Source organism: Neomonachus schauinslandi, chromosome 9 (genome assembly GCF_002201575.2).
Source record: "Neomonachus schauinslandi chromosome 9, ASM220157v2, whole genome shotgun sequence".
NCBI classification, from domain to species: Eukaryota; Metazoa; Chordata; class Mammalia; order Carnivora; family Phocidae; genus Neomonachus; species Neomonachus schauinslandi.
In genome coordinates this window covers 47,210,837-47,237,511 of record NC_058411.1, presented here as the reverse complement: position 1 = coordinate 47,237,511, position 26,675 = coordinate 47,210,837, and the positions used below count along the sequence as shown (strand labels likewise).

Genomic DNA, 26,675 nt, shown 5'->3' with positions numbered 1-26,675 from the left:
TTCCTTCGTATCCAAGCTCTGAAATTACATCCCTGCCAAACCGACGGCCTCCTTGAACCATCTAAATACTTCCCTCATAGACATTTCCTTGGTGGCATTGCTTCTGCTCTTTTGAGTAAACTACACTTTGGGCTGCGTGTCAGGAGATCAAATTTAAACAGATTTACCTTTTCTGCTAACATGTTTTCCAAATTTCGCTGGAGTTTGTTTGTCAGATTCTCATACTCTGCCAACTTCTCTGCATTTTCCAGAAGCTCATTTTCTAGACGACTGTTTTCCTGAAGAAATTTGGGGAAATTAAATGGACACTGAACTAAAAATAAGCAAACTGTTGTATCTTTTTATAGGATGCATAAATTCGTGCCCTAGATTGAGAGAATTTGTTCATCTTCAAAGTTTCAGTAGATTAGAGAGGACAAAAGTAAATATAAAAAAATTGATATTTATCTTATAACCCAAAAGTCTGCCTCCTCTTTCTTTGATCCTACAGAATGATGCTGTCTAATATGGCAGCAACTAGCAGTCACATGTGGGTAGTGAGCACTTGAAATATGTGTATAGCACAAACTGAGATGTACTCTAAGTATATAAAACACCAGATTTTGAGAAGTTAAGGCAAAAATGTAAAATGGCTCAATAATAATTTTTGTATATTGATTATGTGTCAAAACAATGTTTTAGAGATACTGGATTAAATAAAATTCAGAATTAAATTCACCTGTTTCACTTTATGCAGCCATTTGAAAATGTGAAGTTACATATATGGCTTGCACAGTATTTCTATTGGATAGCATCGCAATATAATATTTAATGACATGAAAAACATTCTCAATATATTGTCAAAATTGGTGGCAGGAAACCTTGTTCATCTGATAGCAAAAGAGAACTCAGAAAAGTATAAAAAGTAGAATAATGAAAATCAATTTTATTGATGCTATAAAAGCTGCACATAAAGGTTTTTCATAACTTGTATGTTTATATTATAATAAAATAACACATCAACTGAAGTCCACAAAAGATGTTTTTTTTCCTGTATATATAATACTTGTTAGATTTCTACCCACATTTGCTTAAAAAAATAAATTAAACCTCACAGACGTGCATTTAGATGTATGTTCTGTTCCAGTGTTAAAGGCTAATTGGAAGAACATTATTTTCAAAGTATATTTTGCCAAAAGACTATAAAGCCAGTATATTTTTAATACATTCTAGTTCACACCCTCACATAGCAATATGGAATAAAAAAAGAATGTGTTTGAAGAGTTTTTTTCTTTAAAAAAAAAACAAAAAAAACCCCACCTTCTCCCAAAATGCCAGTTCTAAAACTCTAATCTTTCAGAGTATGTCTAAATTTAGATGTCAAAACAGTTAGGAGCAATCTCTGCGTATCAGGCCTGTGCTGGTGCTGTGGAAACTAACCAATCAGATTCTGTTGCTGACCACAGGGAAAACACAATCTGGACTGTGGGGAGGGAGACAGATGTAGATACGGTCATCTGTGATGCCTTCTCTTCTGGCAAGAAAAAAGCAAGCATCATGGGAATGAAAGAGTCCTGTGGTCTGCCGTGTTGGAGAAAGCAGTGAAGGAGCCTAAAGACCCGCTGAGGAACCAAGAGAGCTGAGGGCAGTTGCGGTCGGGTCAGGGCCATGGCTGGGGGGCGGGAGGCTACTGGTGGGACCTGCAGTTGGAAAAGCAGGAGGCCAGGCTCCGTTCCGGAGGCCTTCGGTGCTACCATGCTGCACTTTAACGAAGCGTAATAGCGTGTTCTTCAGTCAGTTCTTCAGTAAGGTAACTCTGGGGGTCATAGGGATGGTGGGGAGATGGAAGAAAAGGTGTACACAGGTCAGCTGAGAAATTCTGATGAATTCCGAACCTCTGCAGAGGTTGCAGACGGAGATGAAGGGGATAAATCTGAGAGACCTTTCAGCTCATCGGCAGGTCTGAGAGACCGATGAGTGAGGACGACTGAGGATTTTAGCTTCTGTGACAGCACATGGTCATGATGTAGATTAAGGAGAAAATTCCGAAAAGGAAGCAATTTGATGGTGAGGGTGGGAGAATTCGCTGTTTTTCATGTGTGGAGTTTCAGGAACAACAGTTAATATTCTTTGTATATTTATTACCTTCCAAACACTGCATATGCAGCATCTCATTTAATCCACATATTTAAATACGCTCCTTTCTACACAAGGAAACAGGCTGGGATAACGTGATCAAGGTGTTCCAGTATGGAGTGGTATCCAGAATGGAACTAGGCAGACTGAGTCCACACGGACCCCCTTTATCTCTAGGCTACACTGCTACACTGTACCACAGTCCAATGAAGAGAAAGATCGCTTCCTCTCCTGAGACACAGGAAAGGAGAGGAGGATGTGTAAGGCAAAAGACATATTTGGAAGCAAAGAAACAAAGCTGCTGAGCTCTGTGTGGCAGGAGATAATGCCATCTGCTCTGACCTGGGGTGGGAGACAGGGAACGGAGAGGGCCTCGACCAGGTGTCCAACAGCCCTAAGGACTCAGTGCAACTTGGGGGGGGAAAGAAGAACAAGATCCACTAATCAGCACTGTCAGCAAACCAGAAACCTGGCTACTCCTGAAATCTGGATCCCAGCAGGGGCTCGGCCATGTCTGGGTCATGACTCAGCAAGGCAAACTTCCGGGAATCCTGGGACTGAGCCCTGTGCAGACCATCCTCTTATGGAGCCCTAGTTTTCCAGGCAGTATCCCCAGCAGGGACACAGGCCAGAGACCTAATAGGAGGAATACCTTTAAAGAGAGAGCAAGGCGGTCCCGGATGTAGTTCTCTTCTGTTTTTGCCTTTTCAATTTCCTGCTCAAGTTCCAAACGCTGCTTGCCCACCTGTTGCAGGATCTGTTCTCTCTCCTTCCGGAGTTCATTCTTTAAAGCCGCTATCCGTTCCTTGTACTCTTCATCCAGTTTCCTGTGAGAAAGGAAGGCCAATGAGCTGCCATCAAGTCCCTCAGAGGTCCAATGCAGATCCATCAAAAATGGAAACAGAAAGTCACAGAGATGGGAAGCTCCTTGAAGGACCTAATGTGTCCCGCTTTCCTTTAGGCTTGACCACACCTACGGCCCTCCAGCCGGGTGTGGCCAACCAGGCAGGCAGGCTGACCCCCACCGAGAGGGGCCAGGGTGGTGGGAGGGAGGGACGTGGCCCTACCAGTCACACCTGAGGTTGTACTCATTCCGCCGCTCTATGGCCGCATGGTGATCATCCACCTCTGAAGCCATGAGAGACTTGAGCTTCTCAGCCTTGTCCAGATCTGACCGTAGCTTCTCTTTTTCTCTGATCACTTGATCAACCCGCTCCCTAGAATGAAAAATAGAGTTCAAGAGAAACTGTCTCTAACCAACAAGGAGACCCAGAAAAGCTCTCATCTGGCTTGCTTCAGTACAAAACCAAAACCAAGACAACCAGAACCCCTCCAAAACAGAAAGACATTTCCATGGCTCCCTTCAAAAGCCTAATGCAAATCTAAGCGTTACCTCGTTTTCACAGTGGTGAGATGCTAGGAGACAAGCCACATCTGCCTACAGAATGCGTCACAGGCATCTAAAGGACTTGTTGCACAAGTGGGAAAGGGAACAGGGCAGGTGAGCCTTCTACCCAACTCACAGCAAATGTCGGATCTCAGCCTTAAAGCTGGCCAGAGCCGCCTGGTGAATGCCATTTTTGGTGACCAGAAGTTCATTTTCAAGAGCCAGTGTCAATTCTGTCAGGTTGACATTTCCATCAAGGCTGAAATCCAAGGCCTAGAAATCAGAACAAGTTAAAGACCATTGTAAGTTCTGTCCTCTAAAGTGGAAGCAGTGAAGGGTATACAAACTCAGAGAAGTGGATGTATAGTCAAGAAGCCGGATGATTACATTTCTTTAGTGACTGCTTAGGGACAATAGTCAATCTAAGATCTCTCTGAGGAAACAACGTACTTATTTGCATGTTTAAAAAAATACTATCTGCCACTGTAAATAAATACAATAGTGTGACTCTAATCTTTACCAACCAGAGATCAGTTAAGAGCACTGCATTTGTCAATAGTTTAGGAGTTAAAAACATGGAAAGTAGTTAGCAACAGACTCCTGGTCAAACGGGGTAAGAAAAGTTACCTCTTATCCCTGAGATCTTGTGAAAAGAAGAATCATTAAGGAGAAATCAAATCAGTTTCAAAAGCACTGGAATTTTTCAGCCCTTGCCCAATTTGTCCTTTTTCTCTCACGTTAGCTGCCATACCTTCAGGATCTCCTGGCTGTTCTCAATGCCCTCTTCCTGCCAAGAGTCAAGTATTTTCTCCACGGATGCGTAGCCCATCCCGTCATCCAGGCAGGAGAAGACCCGAAAGCCAATGGTACTTGTCATCACTGATGGGGTTGTGGTGCGTCGGCCACTCTCATCGAAGGACTGGAAGAAGAAAGAGACTTGAGCCAGGTCAGGCATTTCAACCAGACGTTGACCCGAACTGAACAGCCTTGACCACAATGAGCAGAAGAGATGGCTCTCTAACGCTACTAGAAAAACAAGTCATGCAGCCCCTTTGATCTTTCTTTCCCAAGTGAGTCAAGAATGTAAAACTTATCAAAAACAGTTAATCTGGTAGCAAGTCCCTTGACATAGATGTGTCTCTACTTAACACCAGGTTTCTCTGACCCACAGCTAACATTAAGGGGCATAATTAGTGGCTTCCCACTCTGTAATTTATGGTCATTTTTCAAACCCAACTTCTCCTTCCCAGTGGTTTAGTCTTTCTTCTTTTTTTGCTTCTCTCTTTCTCCTTCTTCTTCCTCAGACAACAGGTTAGTTCATTACAAACTATTCAAATGGGTTTTAACTTCTACTCACGGAGAAATCACTTCCGATTTATTTCTTACCTGCATGGAGAGGTGCCTTTTCAACTGTCTATAGGGAGTAGATGCTGATGGTGTGAGGGATTTTCCATTTTTGAACAAGCCATAGAAAAAATCTTCTACACTCATTGTACCGTCAGGATCAAGATTATGGAAGACTTCCTCAAGCATCTAGAAAATAGTAACCACTTACTTTCAGTATTTCCCTCAAAATAACACAAGGCCCAAAGTACATCTGTGGCCAGTAGAAATTGGCACCACTGTTGACCCTAAGGCTCCAGAAATAGAACATGTCCCTTTATTCTCATTTCACTGAATTTATTTTCCTTTTCAGTAATACGTCCTTCCTCCTCCACAAAGTAAACATCCATTTTCATAATCTTATGCAATTTAGCAATCAACTGTTTTTTCTCTTATTCATACTCCTAAAATGGGTCATCTTTAATGTTGCTATAGATTATTCTATGGACTAAAAATTTACTTTAAAAAGATAAAGGTATAGCTTCCCAGTGTTGTAATAATAGAAATAAGTTTGGACTGGGGACACCTGAGTGGCAGAGTCGGTTAAGTGTCCAACTCCTGATTTCAGCTCCGGTCATGATCTCACAGGGTCATGAGATGGAGGCCCGTGTCAGGCTCCACACTGGGCATGGAACCTGCTTAAGATTCTCTCTCTCCCTCTGCCCCTCCCCTACCTCTCTTAAAAAAAAAAAAAAAGTCTGGACAGACATTAAGCCATTATATTGTGGTGACTTTACACGATATTTTGCTTATGTTGAATTTTTGAAATTGGTATGTTAGAACAGCAGAATTTAGTCTGGGACAGATTGCAATTATCTAAGAGTTTGGGTCTGAAACCCAGGACTTGGGATTAAGAGCACTACTTGGAACAACATTGTATGTTTTGGGTTTTTATTTGTTTTAATGCTTCAGCACAGGAGAAATGAAGATCAGATAAGACAGATTTTGTGTGTGTCCAATGGAAGGATCCCAGAGATGTAAAGAGAAGGGAATTTTGCCTGGCTATTTTGTACCCTCTAACAATAAGTAGTCCTCATCACGTAACTGGGGAAGGAGAAACTGGATTATAGTCCCTTCCAGAGGCTTGCCTAGGAGGTGGTTTGTCCCCTAGCTCAACAGAGGAATATAAAGGGATGAATAAAGCAGCATATGAGTCACTGACACCACAAAACAGGGAGGAAAGGCAATGATCTCCTTTTTCCTGGCAGTTGGATTCCTCTTTACTCTGGGGTGGGGCTAAGGTTTTTCTATACAGAAACTCCTCCGTTGTACAAATCACCTGAGGATCTTGTTAAAATGCAGACTCTGATATAGGGGGTCTGATATTCTGCATCTCTGACAAGCTCTCAAGTGATGTGCATGTTGTTGAGGGGCAAGGAAACCGATTAAGCAGCAAAATTACTCATGAGGCATTAGAGTCTGCAACTGGGTCCATTCTAACAAAGGCCTCTTTGTGACACATCTTTAAATTTTGACGATTCATTTCATAAGTCTGGACTATTGCTAGGGTTTGTCGTCTCATAACTGTTTATTTTATTCTTCATGGAAGTGCCTGAGGCATTTATTTCAAATGCTTCTTTCCAATTCACATCCAATAGGAACATCTGTCTCTATCCTTTTTTTAAATACCACTTCCTCTGGAGAGGTCTCCGACACAAGAAACCATTCTTTTTTTTTTTTTTTTTTTTAAGAAATCATTCTAAAGAGTGGAAATCTTTGGAAGAAGAACAGTTCTTAATAGAGAATTAAATGGTAAAACCAATGGAAAGGTGTTTAGGGTGAGATTCTGGGGTTACTAAGATCCCTTAGCATTTCTGTCTCGCTCTTACCAACCAGAAGACCACTTTCTTGGAGGACTAGGCTTTCAGGACCACCAAGCCAGAAGTCACAGTAAATCCAGGTGCACTGACCGAAATTAACAAGCATTATTTCAGCCCTAACCTTACCTCCACACTGCTTGGGGACTTGTGACCTTGGCCAAGTCGACGCACAGCTTCCAGACTGCCTAAAAAAACCCATCACCTCATCTGTTCAAAGTAGCGGAGCAAGTGAGTCCTGCCAGTAATTGTACACAGGGGAGCGGGCAAGTGGTGAAGAGACGGCTGTGGATTCAGAAGGCAGGGTTGGGCTGAACAGAATGCAAGGCAAATGGGCAATGGGCCCTGTGCAGGAGCCAAATCTAGAACGCAGAGGACATTCTTACTCCTCATGACACACCAGCCGGGTCTCGGATGGTTGATCTCCCAGTGTGTCAGCTGGGAACTGACGCACCAGACTAGGGTTAACAGACCCAAATACCCAGAGAAGCCAGGAAGGCAATGTAGATTAATAAGGCCGGGTGGTCTTGAGACATCACAGAGTGGCGCCATTTAAAGCAGGGAACTGAGCACGTGAGTGCATGCCCTGTCCAAAGGAGCTCGCCGGCCACCTCTCACTGCTCGCACAATGGAGTCAAATATTCTGGTTCTTAGAAAAATCTCCTGATTAAAAAAAAAAAGTGTAGCAAAAGTTCAAGTTTTAAACATTGGGCAGGCCAAAGGAAAAAAACCAAAACCCCCAAAACTTTGGGCCATATTTGGCATCTAGGGCGATAGTTTGCCATCCCCGCCCTACAGTTGTCCTTGCTTCTGGAAAGCAGGGTACGTGAGACAGGGAATCTGGTTCCCCTTCATGGTAATGGCAACAAGCAGCAGGGACATCACTTTTTTATCTATAAAATGAGGGATCTAAAAATCTAAAATTGCTTTTGGCCATGAAATCCTATGATCCCAAGTTACAGGGTGATGAGATCATCTTGAACTTTCAGCTCCTCTGTGGTCTAGAGCCAGAAGTATGAAGTACTATAGTATTTCATGATTTTTTTTGGCAGGGGGAAACATTAAGTAAAAGCTATATTCAATGAGCAATCTTTTACTCATCCTTGGATCGGAGGAAAATAACTAAATGTGCTACTTTTTTTCCTGGGCTTTGGAAACTCCACCACAGAAGAAAATGCAACACTCCGCAAACGGCTACAGTTTATTCCAAGAATTGCTCTTAGATAAATAATCCAAGTGTGTGCAGTATTTCTCGGCAAAACCACCCAAGGTTCTGCATACTGCACTGGTTTATAATTTAGGATGAATTTAATTTCATGACTCAACAAGCAACACTGAAAAATAAATGACCACTGAGCCATTAAAAAGACAGTCAAAAGGTACAGAACAGTCACATATTCTAGGGAGAAGGAGGGGAAAAGCTTTTCTGCAAATTCGGCTACTTGGTAGCTTTTGATGATAAATATCTGGTTTAGGAAAATAATACCACATAGCCCCTGAGCAAGCAGACAATATGGTTTCAAATATCATTATAATCAAAGATTCCCCCAACTACAACTGCAGCCCTAACCTCTGAGTCCCTCCTTATTTTCAGCTCTTTGAAAGACAAATCTTAGAATTATTTATATTCTCATGTTTCATGGCTATTCATGCACCCAGTCCTGCCAGTTCCCCTCTTAATTCTTCAGAAAAGGCAAAGCTCAGAATCTTATCAAGCAGGAGTCTTTTGGGGGCTCCTTCAAGATTCTTCTGTATATCTTCAAAACCACCAACCTCCCCTTTTTCATTTCCTCATGCCCAGAATATTGTGATGGCTCCTGGCTGGGCCCCTAGCCACAGGCTGTCCCAACACCAATATACCCCACAAAAGCAGCTCAGACCATCCTCAGTATCGAAGTCTATCCTACATATTACTCATTCTGTGGTTGATAATGAGATCTTTGCTCCAAAAACCTAAACTCATCAGCCTGGCCTTTGAAATACTCGCCCAGTTCCAATCTTCTCAGCTGCCTGCGTAATCTGTCCTCCGGGTCTTTCCCACATTTGCTCTGTGGAAGCCACTTCTGCAAATGTATCTGCCATCGTGGATGCACTGAGGTCATGGCTGATAATGACGTGGGGTAACACGCTTAGCACAGCAAGGGGCTCAGTGGGTGTCAGCTATTGTCAGGGTTTTTTTGTTTTTTGTTTGTTTTCCATAACACAACATGAGCTTCTCCAGGAAGAATCTTCATGGCTTACTTCCTAGAGAAAAAAGAGACTGGAGTCTCTGTAACATGAGGCAGGAAGCCAAAATATGGCTCTTCCTAGCCTGTGGCCAGTCTAGACGTTATCATGATTATTTCTGAATAAAAATATGAGGCAAGACTTACCTCTCCATCAACATTCTGCAGACCATACTGCTCACAGATGGAGACCAGCTTCTTTCGGTTCAGGTGACCATCACGGGTGATCCCCAAGTCTTCACAAACCTCCTGCAGTTTCTCTTCTATCCAGTCTTGGGGAGCAGAAGACCCACTCTGTGAGGCATTCAAGTCGTCTGGGTTCCAAAATCTTAACTGACCTGAAATAAAAACATCTATTGTGCTATGCGCAAAGGAATTGCAAAGAGAGCGAGCCTATCCTCAAAGAAAATCTTGCTTTTTGAAAGTCAATATTATAGGAAAGAGACTATCAATGCAGATTCCATTTTGATTTGAGTCTGCAGTTCACATGAAATAGAACCACAGGTTCTTGGGCTGCAACTAGAGTGAAGAGGCACCTTTTTTTCTACACCATGCAAGAAACACCTCCTGCACAGGCATACCAAGGTTCTAGGTTTGTTTTATTCCAACTGAAAGCAAGCACAGGCTTAAGGCTTCGGTGTCACTGGGGGAGAAAGCTAGTTGAGAGCCAGTCCAGAGAGATTTCTATGCCCTGCCCCAACTATAGCTACCAGACGTCACTATTGCCGCTCTTTCTAGTCGAAGCACTAGAAGTGCTTTTACTGAGAAGGAAATGATTTCATGATAAGTATCATAACATAATCATAAAAGTCTCAGGATTATCCTGTTTCCAAATCTTTACACCTTCAAATATTCTGCCCTACAGACAAACCCACTTGAAAGAATAAATGGTTGTAAATTGCATGTTACTAATCATTTAACATTAAGGATAAGTTTTATTTGAACGCTTAAGGATCAGACTTATTTAAAAATCAAAATGTATTTAGCCCCTATTCAAAGTTCTCACTTCAAGGTAAATTTTTCACTTACATGTTAGACATTTCTAAAGTCATTACTCAATCATGAGATAATTACTGGCACAATTTTCTGTGCCTGGAAGAACCTTAGGAGGCTGAGAAGTACATTTATTGAAGTGCTACCCTTACTATTTATTGAAGAAATTAAGCTCATTACTGCTGTGTCTTTCCAGGTTAGAGACCTAGAGAACACACAGTAATTACTCTTAAGTGGAGTTTCGCCAGGGTAGCCTGAGAAGTGGGAGAAGGTTCTGGCAGCTGAACCACAGTGCCATCTGCTGGCCCCAGAAGTTCAACATGTTCTGCGGCTTCTTCAATCCATCTGAAACTTGTCAATGTGTGCGTTTTAATAGGTCTCTATTTAGTTTAGGACTGCTCATAGATTAATTTCAAAGTTTGTTTAAGAGTAATTGACCCATAAGTAAAATTCCACATCTTAGTTGCCATACCTTGCATGAGGTTAAATGCTAGGGTTTTAAAACTATGAACTTTCCCCTGGGAATGAGTATTTTTTATGGCTGTTGTTCTCAGGGTTACTTCTTAGCTGGTCTCCAGCAAGCGAGGCTGTTGGGAAGAAGGCTGAGAGCTGCAGGAAAAGGGGGTGTGGAGTCTGAGTGCCCTGCGACCGGCAGAGCCCGACACACACTCGGTTCCTACCTTCTGCTTCATACTCCTCACTGCGTTGTGTCTTCCAGTGCTAGAGAAGGCAAGAGAAGATTAGTGTGCGTTAGTACATATTCAGTCTTTCCAAGATCAGAACACTCCCTGGCTCTGAAATCATCACCTGGGTGAGTCACATGACTCAGAAACCCTCCAGGTGGGCTCTCCTGAGTCAACCAGCCAATCAAGAGACTCAAGAAACACCACAGAGCCGGCTGCACTATTTCACTAGGGATTTGCCTTTTGCATTTGCAAATTGACTCATTCAACAGCAAAGCCTATCACAGCCAATAAAACAAAGCCAAAGCAAATATTCAGAATCCATCAACCAACAAAAATTCATACCATGCATTTATGAATTTGTTCTTCAATGTGTACTGGGTCCGAGGTATTATGGTACATCTTCAGAATACGACTATGAACAGAACACATTTCTTGCCTTGAGAAGTTTATATGCTAATGAAGACATGCACACAAGAACACAGAAAGTACAATATTGTAGCGTATTAAGTGTTACGATGGGCAAGTTTTCAAAATGTTAATGAGGGTACCTAAATGGGATCCTCCAGACTCGGGAGATCAGGGTAGACTTCCTGAAAGAAGCAACATCTAAACTGAGGCCTGAAGGGTGAGCTGGAGAGAGCCATGTGAAAAGGAAGGAGAAGCCACCGTTTGCCGAAGCACAGAGGCAAGAATGAGCCTAGTGTGTCTGTGACACAGTGAGGAAGGAGACAGAGATACAACCCAAAACAGGTAGGCTAGAAAGCTCAAGTTAAACAAAATATATGTTACCAGTAAATTGCATCAGAAGCCGTGAAAATTACCTGAACTGGACCATCTTGCCCATTGTGCTGTGTTACTACTGGGTCTTTTTCAAGTCACAGCATACATTTGTAATCTGTGTATTGCACAAGAGCACCCAGCCAAGGGCACAAATCAGAACTCCAGCCCTTGCTCCAAGCACAGCCAAGCACAGCACAGGTCTACTTCCGGTCAGTGGCAACGAGTAGGTTCGCGGTGGCCTTTGGCTGGCCAGCGAGCCGCCTAATCACTCCTGTTGGGAGGGTCTACAACCATCGCAGGAAACCCTGTTGAGAAACGGGGTAGCCCCCCTTTTGAAAGCTGGCTGCTGTCTCAGCAGAGATCCAACCTGATGAATGAAGCTGCCTTTGATAACAAATACCCAGCCCCTTCTCTGTGATGGCTGAACTATACAAGACGATCTGATTTCTTGGGATCCTAAAGAAACGCAACAGGAAAATACACCTGATGAACTCGTCTCCAAGAGCTAGGATCTCTCATGGCAAACAGTGCGCCACCCAAAATCCTTAGCTTGAATGTTGACTTTCGGTATCTCATTCAAGCCGAGACGAGTTGAGGTCATCTACTTTCTTCCTCCCCATACTCACCTATGCTGGTCCTCTCCAATTAACTAAAGGACAGCGATCTCCCAGGGTTTCACAGTTCCATATTTTACTTAGAAAGAGACTGAAGCTGGCACCAGAGAGTTTCCCCGGTTCTGCCACACTATACTATATACTATATACTATATACTATATACTATATACTATATACTATATAGTGTATACACACTATACACATCGTCCAAACTGACGATGCTGAGATGGGTCATTCTTGCCGTGACTCGAAATGCAGAAGTTCACTACGACTCCTTCAGATTGCAACCGCAAGTCGCTAATACACATGGTAGTTATGGAAACAGAATTAGGGGACAGTGTGATTTCTGCTTGTCTGTGATTACAATTTTAGCAGTCCACATTTCCTCATAAAGACACAGTGCCAACCTGGTGGATGTATGAGGCACGGTGGGGGTACAGAAGGAGCAGTGGGGTAAGCAGCCCAACGTACAGTTTTTCTTACGCTATTGGTTCTGGGCAGAATTCAACCATTGTCATATGAAATGATTTAAATCAATAAAGCTCCACTAATAAAAGCAGCCTGCCTGTCTGTCCCAGCATATCTATTTCCTCACCCACAGAGCGAAGATTTAAATTCTTATACTTTGGCACCCCACGTTGTGAAAATTTATTATTCAGCATATAAGTTGGAAGCACCCTAAAATGGAATCCCTTAAATCCACCTAAAACAAATAAAATGGGTTTCTATGATCTAAGAACCACCGTTCAAAATAAAACCTACTAAAATCATGAGAAGGGGACAATTTTTTTAACAGCACAAATGGACAGGAAAAGTAACAGGAGAATATGCCTCATCACTGGACCCAAACAAGAAAGGGAGCCCCTACTAGGATAAACAGATGGAAAAATGCAAACAGACACCTTCAAAAAACCCTTGGTAACAACTCCTAACATAACGAGGTGCGTACAGTGACAGAAAGGTTTGTTTCTTACATTTGCTCACCTCTCAATTCACTTTAAAATAGTGAGCAATTAGTTCAGAGGTGCAAGAGGCTCCAATATACTGTTTCAAATATTTCATGAGTCTATGGGACTGGATGCTTGTATCTTATTCACTTCTCAGGACAGTATTCCCTGCTGCCCTCCTTCCCTGATTCTTCCTCCTAACTAATAAGAGTGTGGGGACATGGGAGCCAGACTGCCTTATCTACTGAATTTGGCCTGGACACATTTATGAATTGCTTTTGCCTCAGTTTCTCCATCTACAAAATGGGAATAGTACATATTTCAGAGAGTTGGGCAGAATGCTTAGAATTGTGCTTAGCACATAATAAGCACTATAAAACCTTATTTCATGTGTTTATGTAGTACCTATTAAATTTATTTTGCTAGATTTTATTTTTATTACCATGTTTAAACTTAAGGCGTTAAATTGGGTGGCCCTGGGAAAGTATCAGTTATTCATATAAATCTGTAAGGAAAATGCCAAGTCCAGCAGATATGCAAAGAATACAGACAGACAATTCACATAAAAGGCAACACAATTAAACAAATATGGGGAAAGACTCATTTCAACAGCAAAGAAGTATAAATTAAAACCAAGGAATCACTCTGTTCCCATTAAATTAGCAGTATTTAAGACAGGAGTCCCATTACCATCAAGGTTATGATTTAAAACAGGCCTGTTAAAATGTTACTGGTAGCAATGTGGATGGACATTACCCTTTTAGTAAAGAAAATTGCTTCATGTTTGAAAGCCATAAAAACGTTCATACTCTTCGACCCAGTAATTTCATATGATTTCTAATGATAGTAAAGTCAAAGGAAAAAGGCATATGCATAGATATGTACATTTAGCACTCTTTGTAAGAGTACAGAAAACAATTTAAAACCCTCAACAATGGGGCACAAACTACAATTATACATCATAATGTAGTCATTAGAACTATAATTATAAAACCATGTAGGAGACGGAAAAATATGAAATGTTAAATGAAAGACCGTAACAAAAATGCTCTCTATACTATGACTGCCGCTAGCAAAAATATTTATACAATAAGACAAAGACTGGAAGGAAACAGACATAATCAAAATTGGTGCATTTGGTTGAAGGAATGTGGCAAACGATTATATTTCCTTTGCTATTCTAGACGTTCATGCAATAGGAACAGGTCCGACCTTGCTATTTCTTTTACCCACCTGCCCTCAAATTCTCACCAAATGAATTTCCTATGTCTGTGATGTCTGCGGCCTCGTCCTGCCCTGTGACCTGGGACAGAGGAGGCCTCGCAGGAGGCCCAGGTGCGGTTCCTGCTGGTGCCTCCTGAGCTTAGCGGAGTGCGGAAAGATCAGGGACACTGGTCGGAGACCCGAATGGGGGCCTGAGACCGGGACACCCTGGAGGTAGCTTAACCAGGTGGCATCAGGTTCAGCCCCGCCTTCTGAAGCCCAGGCAGCCCAGGCAGCTTATACAGTCTCACACAAACTACCTTGGGCACGCGGTGGCGGGTAAGGGAGAACTTGTTAAAAAATCGCTAGGGTGACAGTCACGCACAATTTCTCCCGTGGCCCTGTGTAAGAAACCTAGATCCAGCTAGGACCAGCCTTCTAGAAGCAGCAAACTTAGGCTGAATGGCTGTAGTTTCATTCCAAGACAGCTTCAGTTGGAGATGGGGTTTGCTGCCCAGAAATGTGCTGCGCCCCTCCCCACTCTCCACCAAGGGTCCGTCCCTTTAATAAGGGGGAGGTAAGCACAGGGTGGCTGAATGTTTGTTATTAAGTTGCAATTTCGAGGGGTGAGTGGGTAGGGGAGAGATTCAGTTCATTCATAGCTCAGGGGCAGCAGGAGGGGGATGTCAGGTTGGAAGGCTGGGGGGATTAGATCATTGGCCTACTAGAATAGCACCAATAAAAGAAGGCATCATTCTGGAACAAGGTCTTTTCATTGCTGTTGGTTTACCCAGTGCAGTGAAAGCCTGGCACGGCAGGTGGCCTCTGAGCACAGATCAGCCATGAGCATCAGAAGGGAGGTAATCTCAAAAACCTTTGGAAAAGTCGGGGAAGAAAGGAGGGACAACTGCTGGCATGTGTTCTCGAGACTAATTCACGAAAAAGGGTTAAGTTTTACCCTGAAATCTTCCATCACCTCGCACTGGAGAAATGGTATTAATAAATGTTTTCAAATCATTCTGTGCGACTTCAATTACTCTGCCTCTGGAGGCAAAAGGGCAGAGGGCGTAAGCACAAGGGCTGAGCGGAGAGACGGGGTTAAGTCTGGCTCTGGCGCTCTGTGACCCCTGGGGTACCCGCCTTGGGCCACAGGCCCAAGAACGTGCAGGCATATGCCTGGCACTTAGAAGTGTTAGCTACTGTTATTAGTTCGGCCACAACAATCATGTGGTAAGGATCTGGGCTGCAGAGCTGGACCCCGCCCCCCGCAGTTCAGTTTCAGCTCCACCACTTCCTTGCTGTTCAACCTTGGACTCGTTACTTAACTCCCCGCCTGCCTCGATTATCTCAAAATGCCTGCCTACAAAGGTGTGCTATTATTTGGAACGCACTTAAAATGGTGCCTGCTACAAATTAAGAGCTAAGTGTCTGTTAAGTAAATCGGTATTACTATTACTGCTCCTATTATTTGGGTGTCCAAAACTAGGACAAGGGCAGAGAAAAGAAACAGCAGATAGACCGTCAGCTTTAGGAACAAACCCAAAAGAGACTCTGTAGAAGCTACGGCTTTGAACATGGTTGTCGTGATGAAGCAATCAATTTTTGATTCAACTTAGGAGCAGGGCCTCCCTGGGCACCCTCCCCATGGGCAGCAGTGCCCTGTGGGTGGCTGCAGCCGGCAGGGGCAGCCCGTGCTTCCATATTAGCATGACCAGCATGCTGGCCCACAGCCCCACTGAGAGCAGCCGGAGCGGAGAGGGTCAGAGGTTGCCTGGCCCCAAAATGGCTGCTACCAAAGGCAGCCCCCAGCCCCCCTCAGGCAGACAAAGGGAGCCCCGCACCCACTCCGTGGGCTGTGCCTCTCCACGTCACACTGGCCACTGTGGCTGGCGCTCTAGCTGTCCTATGGCTGGGCCAGGGTGCCCCGCACACGTGGGCCACACCAGCGAAACTGCTTTCAGGAACGCTTTCTTGGGAGGGCCACCTGCTTTGCTGGCCTGCAGAGCAGATGGCCTGAGCCTCTTGGAGCCCAGGCTTCCAGCCCCGAGGCTGGGCCCGGCGAGGCCCCCGCCCACAATAGCCCAGTCCCAGCCCCCACCAGTCATCTGCTCCAACGCAGACCTCGTGCCCTGCAGAATGTATGGCTAATTAAAACGATTATGGGGGCACACACGGGGTTATTCTTTCCCAGCAGAGGTGGCTGAACTGATCTCAGCAGCCTTAAGCACATGTTTTGTTTTGTTTTCTTCTTCTTCTTCTTTTGAAAGGGGAAAGCTTTGCAAGCCCAGAGGAGGAGGAAGGAAATCTACTGGGATAACAAAGCTCCCCAAACAGAGTTGTAGTGTCCATTTGATGAGAGCAGTGTACTTAGCTAAGCCCAGGAAGTCTCTGGAAAAACACACACAGAAATCAGTTTAGAAGAGTGCCTATAGCCAAAACTTGAGGACTTTTAAAAATACGGCATCTATGGCATATTTAACTAATAGTCCTAAATATCTATAAAGCCCTTGCTCTGAGCCAGGTACCGGGAGCCCAGTACGCCCAGCAGGGCCCCTGTTTCCGCAGGGACACACCTCCTAGGACTTCAGTTCGTTCCTGCCACCCTGCCTTTGAAGGCACGCCAGGCAGTGGAGGCCTGACTGCCCAGCTCCCGGTCTCTCCGCTCCGAACCCAGAGACAAGCTGCTCCGCTGCAGGTCTGTCATGACCAGAAAGCCCATCAGTTCCTTTAGCTTTAAAAGCAATTAAAAAATAAAAGCAATTAAAAGCTACAAGTAAGTCCTGGGGACAACAGGAGTTAATGTAGGATTTTTAGCGGCACACGCATTTAGATGAGTCCTGCTACATTGCCAAAACGCCTCTGGGACTGCCAGTGTGAAGAAATGCTGAATTTAAAAGCGTTTGAGCCTTAAAGTCTCCTCTCATACCAAGGCTGGGGAGTGCTCTCGGTTCACTGGATTCTAAAGTCCCTAAAGAAAGGGATTTTTTTAATATATCTGCTCACCAGATCTTACTCATCAGAGCTGCTCTTGGTGGATAGTGAACACCGCTTTTCCATTTGGAAAATATACCTAATGGTATAGTTGGAAAATGTTACTCTTATCATTAAAATTAACTAGTTAATGTTTTTATTTGCTGTCTCTTTTATTTTCTAGTTAGAGAATAATTACTGGAAATTGTTGACCTGGAAGGACGTGGGGGGGGGGGGGGGGGGGGGGGGGGACACCAAGGGCATTCCCTCCAGGATCAAGTCAGGAAGGCTTACCCAGGACAGCAAAGCCTCAAAGTTGGAAAGCTGCGGTCTGCGTTAGAATGAGAGATACTGTATTAGCTTTGAAGGGACTTTTTTACATCACTTTCAAGTGGTCTATAATCGTATCTTGAATGAGCGTTTCATCTCTGGGAATGGCCAAAGGGTCTAATAGATTTAAGAAAAAGAAAGGGAAATGCTGAAATTCCATTAATAAGAAAAGCTATCCTGATGATGTCACGTCGTTTGATGGAAGTAAATGGCATCAGGAATGAGACCACTTACTTTGCCAAAGACTAGAACAAGAAAATCTAATGGGAGGAATAGGTACATTTCAGCTACAAAAGTTCTTGGCAGAACTTCGCTCCATTATTAAGAAGTTTGCTCCAGCATCAAATATTTCCTCCATACGGTATAAACGAGGAATTCACGAAGGTTAACTGTGAAGTTAGGCCTATATGAAAATGAACGTTAAGGGGACCAGAAGTCAGTTTCCCAGTGCTTGGCAAAGTCTAATTTTCCATAGGGTAGTAAAGCCAGTTTGGGGGGTTGGTTTGTTCGTTTTTAGTTCTTAAACCCCACCCCCCCACACCCCTTCCTCCCCACACAGTCCCAACACAAAGCCGTGATTGCCCATCCATTGTTGAGCACATGAAGCAACTGGCTTCCACTTTTCTCTCAGGCCCTCACTTAAACTGCCTGGTTTTGGCTTACACGACGATTGTCTATAGTGGGAGAGATCATTGTTTAAAGCCTCCTGCTCTCGATACTAATCTTACTAGACCTGCTTTATTCCCTGTGGAGGAAAACAGTTAACAAGGTGTCCCCTGTTTTCAACGAGGGCAGAAAGCAAAGTGGCCCTGCTTTATAGTCACGGAACCACCTCGCCCACCAGGTCTGAGGAACAGACTGGAACTGGGCATTAGTTTTGTTTCTCCCTACTTCCACCTATCCTGAGAAGAAAGCACAAAATTAAAATTCAAGGTCAGTTCAGTAGCTGCTGCAGGTGTGCATATAAAAAGAAAAAAAAAGTACTCTTTGGAAAGTAAAATCTCACTTCTGTTTCTTAACCAAGTAAAGCAAAAACAGCCATGAAAACGGTCGCATTAATCACACCTTATGCTGCAATCAAGAATGTGCCCTTTGTTGGGTCTGGATTTTCAGAATCGAATGTCCAACCGAACTGCCTTGAGTGATAATGATCCCATAAAAAAAAGAAAAATCAACCACTTTCCTTTCAATGCCACCTGAGAGGTCAGACTCCCAAGAGAATCCATTTGCCAGATAAACACACTAAATTGGAAGGTGAACGCATATATCAGCCTGATGGTGGAAACTACTTGTCACTTGTGAATTAGCACATTCTGCTTCAGGGTTTCCAAATGAAATTCTGAAATACACATTTTAGTGCTGAAAATTTAGGATTATAGGTCTTTCCCCATGTGATGGCTTTTCAGGGCCCTGTGAACCAGACATGGTAGGGGAGGCATTCTTAATAGCTAGGTTGGAGATTTTCTGTTTCAGCAGGAAAGAATCAAATCACTGGCATAAAACAGGAAAGAATTAAATTGCTGGAATAAAGCTGAATTGAGAAGATTAAAATGTGTACAATTTTTATTAGTTCAACACATACGAACTGAAACATCAAAAGCCCCTCCTAACAAGGTTTACAGTCATATATTCCATTCAGAGGATGAGGCCAAGGTGGTAGAGCATTAGGTAGCACATAGCAACCACGTGCGTTCTTACCCAAGGCACCACATCCCGGTGGTGGACCAGGAGTGGTCACGAGACGGATTCCAGGTAACAAAGCAAGCCGGAAGCTTCCCATGGGACTTACATTAAAAATAAATTTAGTTGCTTGAAAGCAACCTTTATAATGGCATCACTCTCATCTGTCTGCATGTCTATGTCTTCTTGGATGGGAGGCAGGGCTGGAGTTACAAAGAAGTACATCTACAGAGTATTACCTATAATTCTGGTCGTACATATGGGAGAAGGCCTCCCAAATAAGGATGCAGAAAAAATGTTGTGAGCCACTAATCCAGGAGCCGAGGAATGAACTGTCAATCCATAGCAACTTCCCTATTATGGAAAACCCTAGAAGGAAGGGAGGTGGGGGGAGATCCTGTTCTATCCCTTCCGATGACTGTCTGCTCACTTATCCCTATAGGAGGAGTTCTTAGAAGGAAGCAAGCCACGCCGGGGACAGTTTTCAGGGGTGTTTGTGACACCATTCCATTCCGTTGCCCATCCCTCTCCACATGCTCAGATAAATAAAATAACAGATTCATCCTAGGGCAAAAATTGGTCTCCTGCTGGGTAGCCAACAGATGGGCTTCTACTCCATGTAACTTTCGACCACAAGTTCAGGTCCTTTCACCTTCATCAAAAAACCAGCAAGTCACTTGAGGGAAAATCGGGCGTGTCTGAGAGCAGCAGAGACTAGACTGCAGTCTAAAGGCGAGCTAGGATTCTCACCTTTCCCTGAGCCAGGACCCAGGAGTCGAAGGAAACCCACAGTCAAAACCAAGAAGGCCCATCCCCGGCTCCCCAGCTGACGACTCCTTGTGAATTATTCACGTCAGGAGACAGCCCTCCCCGCTCCCTCCTTCAATATTGCCCAGTGACACGGACATGAAGTATGAGCCACTGGTAACAAATACACCCAAGAAATAAATTTTTAACAGCCAAGGGCAGGAGACAAAAGCACCCCAGGCAATCTAAAGGGAAAAAAAGGGAGCCAATGGAAGAGTAAAGAACTCCTGACAGAGTCTCAAATGCTTATAAGTTAAGACTAAATAAACCCCACAGGTTATTAAGAACATTCTCCTCCCTTCAGTGCCCGAGTGGGGGCCACTCTAGAGTAAGGAAGATTAGCGGGCACTCCCAAGAGACAAGGGTACTTCTGGTGCAAGCTCGAGCTGCCCAGAGCATGAGTTCTGCTGGCCCAGGAGGCCCTAAATTGCTGAGGCTCCTGTGGAAGCGGCCAGGAAACAGGAATGCTATCCTGACACGACAGTGTGCCGTAAGAGCGACATCCCGGGGAAACGATGGCACTGGACTGCACGTATCCGTGAAGGCAGTGAGTGTGACGTACGGACGTGGCTGTGACACAAAGCCCGGACGGGCCGTTCGTTGACAAGAGGAACTTCAAACACGTCACACGTGCAGCTCTTGATGTTTTAAAGTGATGAATCGCTTTGAGTACTGACTGGCTCAATTCAGCTCACAAAACACTTCATTTTTAGGCAAGAAAGCATCTGGATGACCTTCGGCTTGAGTCCACCTTCAGCAATTTTAAAAAGGGTAAAAGGGGGTGATCCAGTGCCCCTGTAAGGCTTTTGGGGGCAGGATATACAGACTGACAAAGTCGGGTCAGTAGGGGTCCTCCTGGAGAACAGACATGGGGAGAAAGGGCCCTTCTGGGCCTCTATTTGCTGTTCTATTGAGAGGGGTCCTTGAGCACTAAAGCTTCTATATACAGTGTCAGAAGGTCTCACCTACGAGGTTCTGGAGGAGTAAGGGACGCGGTAGGACGAGGCGGGGTGAGCGCGTGTGAAATGGGTCTCCCAACGTACCCTTTTACTAAGACACAGCAGCAGGATTTTGCCCAAACTCAGGCCTCAACTCTTACCTTTACCTACACATGAGCCCAAAGTCTCACTTCTAAACAGTAAATCTCACTGGAAGTCGGTAGATAAAACAAGGATATAAGAAATAAGCTGCCAGCAACAAAATCAGCTCTGCCCAAGAACTTTCTGGGTACCCCCCAGGCAGTAACTAGAAACTATCTTATCAAAAAGTAAGTAATCACTTTATTTCTTAGCACCAAATAATAATGCCCTGGGTACTGAAAGTACTTGGAGAAAGAAAATACTAGACTTAAAAGTGTTTCCCACATAACAAAAGCTTACCCCCTGAGGTGTTGAGAAATATTTTAACCATTTTTTTCCCCCATAGAGAAGTGTCTCAGATACATTCCACACTACTCAGGGCTATAAAACAGACTTTATGTGATAAAATGAGACCCGTCCTGACAGCAAGGTAAATATGGACACAGCAATAACTAAAGTAGGAAAATTACTCGCATCTCTGAAATTGGATATGCAAAAATTTTGTGCACATAAGCACATGCGTTTTCCTGGGGAAAGGGCCCGATCTAAATCTTCACAGGGACCCGAGAAAGGGTCTGCAACTGACTGAACCCAAGAAGAGAAGTAGCCTCTGCTTCCAGACTGACCAGCCCCGTGCTGTGACGTCCCAGGCAGTAACTTCTCTTCTTTGCTTCTCATGGTCTTTTTGTCTTCAGCTGTCACCTCTCACCCATGACACTCTTACACCGTTTTGGGGGGGTTTCTATCTTTCTTCTCTGCCTGCTTTTCTTCCTCTCTTCTCGCTCACATGTCTGCCACTTTTCCTTCACTTCTGGTGTGAGGACAAGTAGTCCTTTTTTTTTCCTGTAAAGATTTTATTTATTTGAGAGAAAGAGAGTGAGCAAGAGAGAAAGCACTAGCAGGGGCAGAGGGAGAGGGAGAAGCAGACTCTCCTGCAGAGCAGGGAGCCCCATGTAGGGCTCGATCCCAGGACCTTGAGATCATGACCTGAGCTGAAGGCAGATGTTGAACCGACTGAGCCAGCCAGGTGCCCCCAGGGACTCCTTATCTTTAAAACAATGATGGGAACTTCTTGGGATCGGCAGACCAGTCCTATGTCTTCTAGATTGCAGTATTATGGCTGGTTTCATTTCTGCTTAGCACCTGCGCTCTTTTCAGTTACCTTTGGGTTTGTGGGCATTCTGCAAGGCTGAAGATGCTAGATGTCTGACTGCTGGGGACCTTATTGGAGCAAGCTTCCTGTGGGCTTTAAGGAGCTGAACACGGGTGTTAGCAATGAACACATGCGCGTGCACACACACCTCCATCAACCCCCAATCGACAGACCACTTTGAGAAAGCTGAGGCACTTTGTCTCTTTCCCAGCTGGTGTTAATATCTGAAATATGTGCACCCCCAGTCTGAGCTGGGATTTGCAAGAAATATTTAGAGCTTGCTCAGCACGGCATTCTCGACCATGTTCTATAAATGGCACGCTGGTAAATGAGCCGTGAGGGAAGAATAAAGAAAATGTTACTGCTTCTCCTTTGCTGGTAGATTACGGCAACGTGCACAAGGAAAAGCAGGGAGATGAGCGAAGCAGGCGAAGCGGGCTGCTGGAGGCCAGGCAGGCCCGGGTGCCACGCACCCACGAAGGAGAGCCGTGGCGACTGCTGAGGCCACAAGAACCAAGTCTGAAAGCTGCTTTATGCTGCCACGAAAGACAAGGCACGGCTCTCAAGATGCCTACGCGCGCCATCTTCCTCTCGCACCTGCCACGGACGCTGGTTTATGGATTTTGGGGCGCCGGGGGCGGGGGGGGCAGGGGGCAGCTTTTTACACAACTAAAAATGGCGGTGCCATGAGGAGAGACATATTCCCAGGAAGTGCCGGAAGTGGCAGACCCCAGATGACGTGAAAGTAACTGAACTGTAAAATATATAAACACTAGGCTGGCACAGAAATGTCAGCTCTCCAGAAGCGGAAACAGAGATGAAAACATTCAAACCATAGACAAACTGGCCATATCTATACACCCGAAGGGCAAGTACTAAGATTAGCAAGAGAGAGAAGCCATGACCCCCCCCAGTTCTCCTGTCCCCACGCCACCACCGTGGGGGCATGTGGGGGTCTCCACACCTCTGGCCTGGGAGGGCGACGCCTGTCCCATTCCTTACCTCGTGGCGGTCACCGGCTGGGCTGTGTGAGGGCCGAGCTTCTTCCTCTAGGGGCTCAATCTCGGCAAACTCTTCCACGGATTCTTGAAACTCAGGCAAGGACCTTCGTCCATAACGCTTGCCACCTTTAACATATTTGGGCTGAGCTTCTAGTGAGCAGTCTAGGCAAGGAGACAAGAGTTGAGGCCACATTACATGACAGACTCAGCCCTTTAGCTGACACTCACAGCTGTCAGACGCAGCCTCTTATACCAGCCCCAGAATAAACCACCACTGTTGGCCAGTTGTGCTGGACGTGGGTGGATCTGAGCCGCCAGGTCAGGCGCAGAGCACAGCTCCTCATTCGGAATGACTGACAGCACCCCGAGCACATCCCTGCATCCCACGCGAGAGATGCGATGGCGGCCAGACGAGGACAGAACTAAGATCAGGCTAAAGCCAGCTGTCCTATTTGGTCTTCTGTTTATGAAGCTGGTGTCTTGCAGAGAAGGGGGAAGGGAGAGGGGGAGATCGTCCTGACAGGGAGACATGTTGGAGGAAGTCTTGGAGAATAATGCTAAACCGAACACCACACCCGCACCGCTAGCATTCACACAGCCCTCCTGTACCTCAGTGACTCCTTTGTGAACCATCCCACCTTCTGCTCCGTCAGACAAGCAGGGTGACAGAACAAAGAAACTGACACAGTGGATCCTAATAAATGAAGGACAGCTCATCGCTTACATGAAACCTGGCATCAAGATCTCATTATAAAATTAAAAGCTGGGGAATAAAACAGTAAATGCAAAACTGCACAAAGGAAAACGGTACGTTATGTGTTTTTTTTCCCTCTTCATGAGCTTCGGTGTTGCACAAAGTAAAAAGGAACGTGCGTAAGGCGAGAGTCGTTTCTTGACCTTAAAGAAGGACCTCAGCATTCTGGTGTAACACGTCTCAGGTACAAGGGCCACCGCCTCCACCACCGCACACTAACCTTTCTCTACAATGGGTAGCTTGAAAGCAATAGAATAAATACTTCACTCCATACCAACGTCATCTTAGACACAGATAGGTTTTTTAGCACCTTGCACAGAATTAGGAGAGTAAGATATTCTATTAAAATACAAAAGATTGGCAATGCTTTGATTTCGGTTCTTATCATCCACAAAAGCACAGCATCCCTAGAGAACATAATGCTTGTTCTGTTTGAACGTGACAGTCTTCACAAGATGTGTCTGAACTCAGACATGGAGATTTTCAGATGAGGTGTGGACACCCATCATCAAAACGAGGGTGGCTGATTAGAGAAGAACTGGCAGAGTGAAACCCTTCCTCCACCACCACGGAAACCACGTTCGGGGTTAGCCATCATGCTGTCGGTTCCCTGGGAGGACGGGGGATGCCGTCTGACTAACGTCGCCCTTCCCTGCGCCCCCCCGCCCTTCCTCCCGTATAAGCTCAGATTTCACAGATGTGGTCAGAAGCATCCTGAAAATGCTCAGCAAAGCTCGGAGTGAAGTATTTATGCCTGCTCTATAATTTCTAGCGATATTTATATCCAGCTTCTTAAAAGTCCCAGCCAAGTCATCTTATTCGGTTGAGCGATTCTCTTACAGGGAGGCTTTAAGCATTCACAATTTATATTGAAAATCACATGCATGTTTGAAGGTACCTTTCATCAGGAGAGAGTGGGTCAGCCTGTGAGTATTCAGGAGCGGCCCAGACACTCGAGCTATGTTTGGCAGCTGAGACCCCCAGATGCTAGTCAGGTAAGAGGCAATGCAGAACCACCCTTAATTTATTACACATTCTTATATCTTACTGGCAGACAACAAGATATAACATTCATGACAATGGGGGCGGGGTCGGAAAAGATGAAAAGAAAAACTTAGGATGTCAGAAAAGGAACATGACATTTCCCCGGTGTGAGATCGGTCGTGGTCTGGGGATGGGAGTGACAAAGTTGCTCTCACCGCGTCCTGCGCTTTTACAGAGGAAAAGACTGGTGGGACAGAGCGACCCGCTTAAAACGACTCCTGGGAGTTACTCCAGAACCCACCTGTGGGGAAAATGACTCCTCAGTTATTTACCACTAAATGCCTCATGCCAAGCAGGGAGCAGTGCTGGATTTGGATAATGGACGGAAGGTAATAGATTGTGAGCCATTAGGGACCTTGCGAGGTTTGGGTTTATTTTACTTATTTTTGCATTGCCAACAATTGTTTTAAATATTTATTTCATATTTTATTATTATAAGTAATTTTGAGCAAACTTTAAGTTAGCATCTTTAATAGAATGTAACTACATCACAAAGTCAATTTCTAGAGAAATCTGTTATACTGTGTACTCTTTTGGGGGGATAAGATATTAGCACACACAAAGGAAGAATGGGGTATTAAGGTGACCTCATAAATGAATTTCCCAAAGCGTCTCTATGACCAATATAGAATTAGACTAATCGAACCAATTATCAACAGTCACTTCTTTGACTACATACTCACATCTCTATTTAGAGCATGAGCATCACTGTGCTTACATGATAAGAAGTGAAGGACGTCCAGAGAGAACATTCGTGGTCAACAGTCATCAATGTGTTAAACATTTGAGAACTATGATTTTCTTTACCAATCGCAACCAGGCCTTTAAAAGGCCACAGCAGCAGCCCACCAAATAAATTTTAAGACACTCTTATACCCCTAAATTAAAGAATGCTCTACCCCATCCTTACCACGTCCAACAGAGACTCACAAAACTGCAGCCCAGGGGCAAAGTTTATGTCCTTTATGAGTGTATCCAGATGTAACTTACACATTTCAGGGTTTCATCATGGAATGGTTTTACCTATGCCAGATAATATGGTGTTGCCTGATTCAGAAATGAAATTGTTTATGTCCTATAGCCTAAGCCTAAGCGACTGCTCCAATCAAGTGCTCCAAGAAGGGATATGACATGCCAGTGACACAAACGATATATAAGGGACTTCCAAACTTTCAGTGTTTTATTTCCTTGAAAATTTATTTATGACTCTACTTGGATTGCCAAGCTTCGGAGTCATTTTCGCTTCTTTCAATTTTTTATTTCTCCTATTTGACAAAAATAAAAATGGGCTTTGAAGGAAAGAAGACAAGCCCAGACTGCCTAGAGGAGTCTTGAACCCCATCCTTGGAGAATTTATCGTGAAATGCACCAATCCTAATAAAGTGGCGCTGAAGCAGTCCTATGTGACTTAGTCTAGATGATCTGGGTGTTATTCCATACACCAAACACTTGGTTATGAGTAGGGGACAACAGAAATATCTTGATTCACTCCCCTAAAGAATGCTAGAGAAATACAGAAGCAACTAATAGTCTCTACAGAGCAGCTGCGGAGGTGGGGGGAATCTAAACGGGGAGTTCAAAAGACAAAAGAAATACTATTTCTCCCAGTCTTAGAAATGAAACAAAATCTGGATGCTCAGACACCACATTCTTTACTCCATATCCCATCTGTCCCAAGGAGAGAAACTCCAGACCTGTAATAATGT

General features: G+C 44.5%; 1 protein-coding gene across 1 annotated transcript in view; it reads right to left on the bottom strand.

The window, feature by feature from the left end:
• Nucleotides 1-26,675, bottom strand: part of NIN (ninein) — a 93,663-nt gene that overhangs the window by 39,664 nt on the left and 27,324 nt on the right. The window contains exons 4-12 of the mRNA XM_021701536.1: nucleotides 23,173-23,333; nucleotides 10,601-10,640; nucleotides 9,075-9,265; nucleotides 4,889-5,035; nucleotides 4,254-4,421; nucleotides 3,639-3,775; nucleotides 3,192-3,332; nucleotides 2,768-2,942; nucleotides 168-278 (exon numbers count right to left, since the gene is read on the bottom strand). Coding sequence (XP_021557211.1) covers nucleotides 168-278; nucleotides 2,768-2,942; nucleotides 3,192-3,332; nucleotides 3,639-3,775; nucleotides 4,254-4,421; nucleotides 4,889-5,035; nucleotides 9,075-9,265; nucleotides 10,601-10,640; nucleotides 23,173-23,333 — 1,271 coding nt within the window. The remainder of the gene's footprint in view (nucleotides 1-167; nucleotides 279-2,767; nucleotides 2,943-3,191; nucleotides 3,333-3,638; nucleotides 3,776-4,253; nucleotides 4,422-4,888; nucleotides 5,036-9,074; nucleotides 9,266-10,600; nucleotides 10,641-23,172; nucleotides 23,334-26,675) is intronic.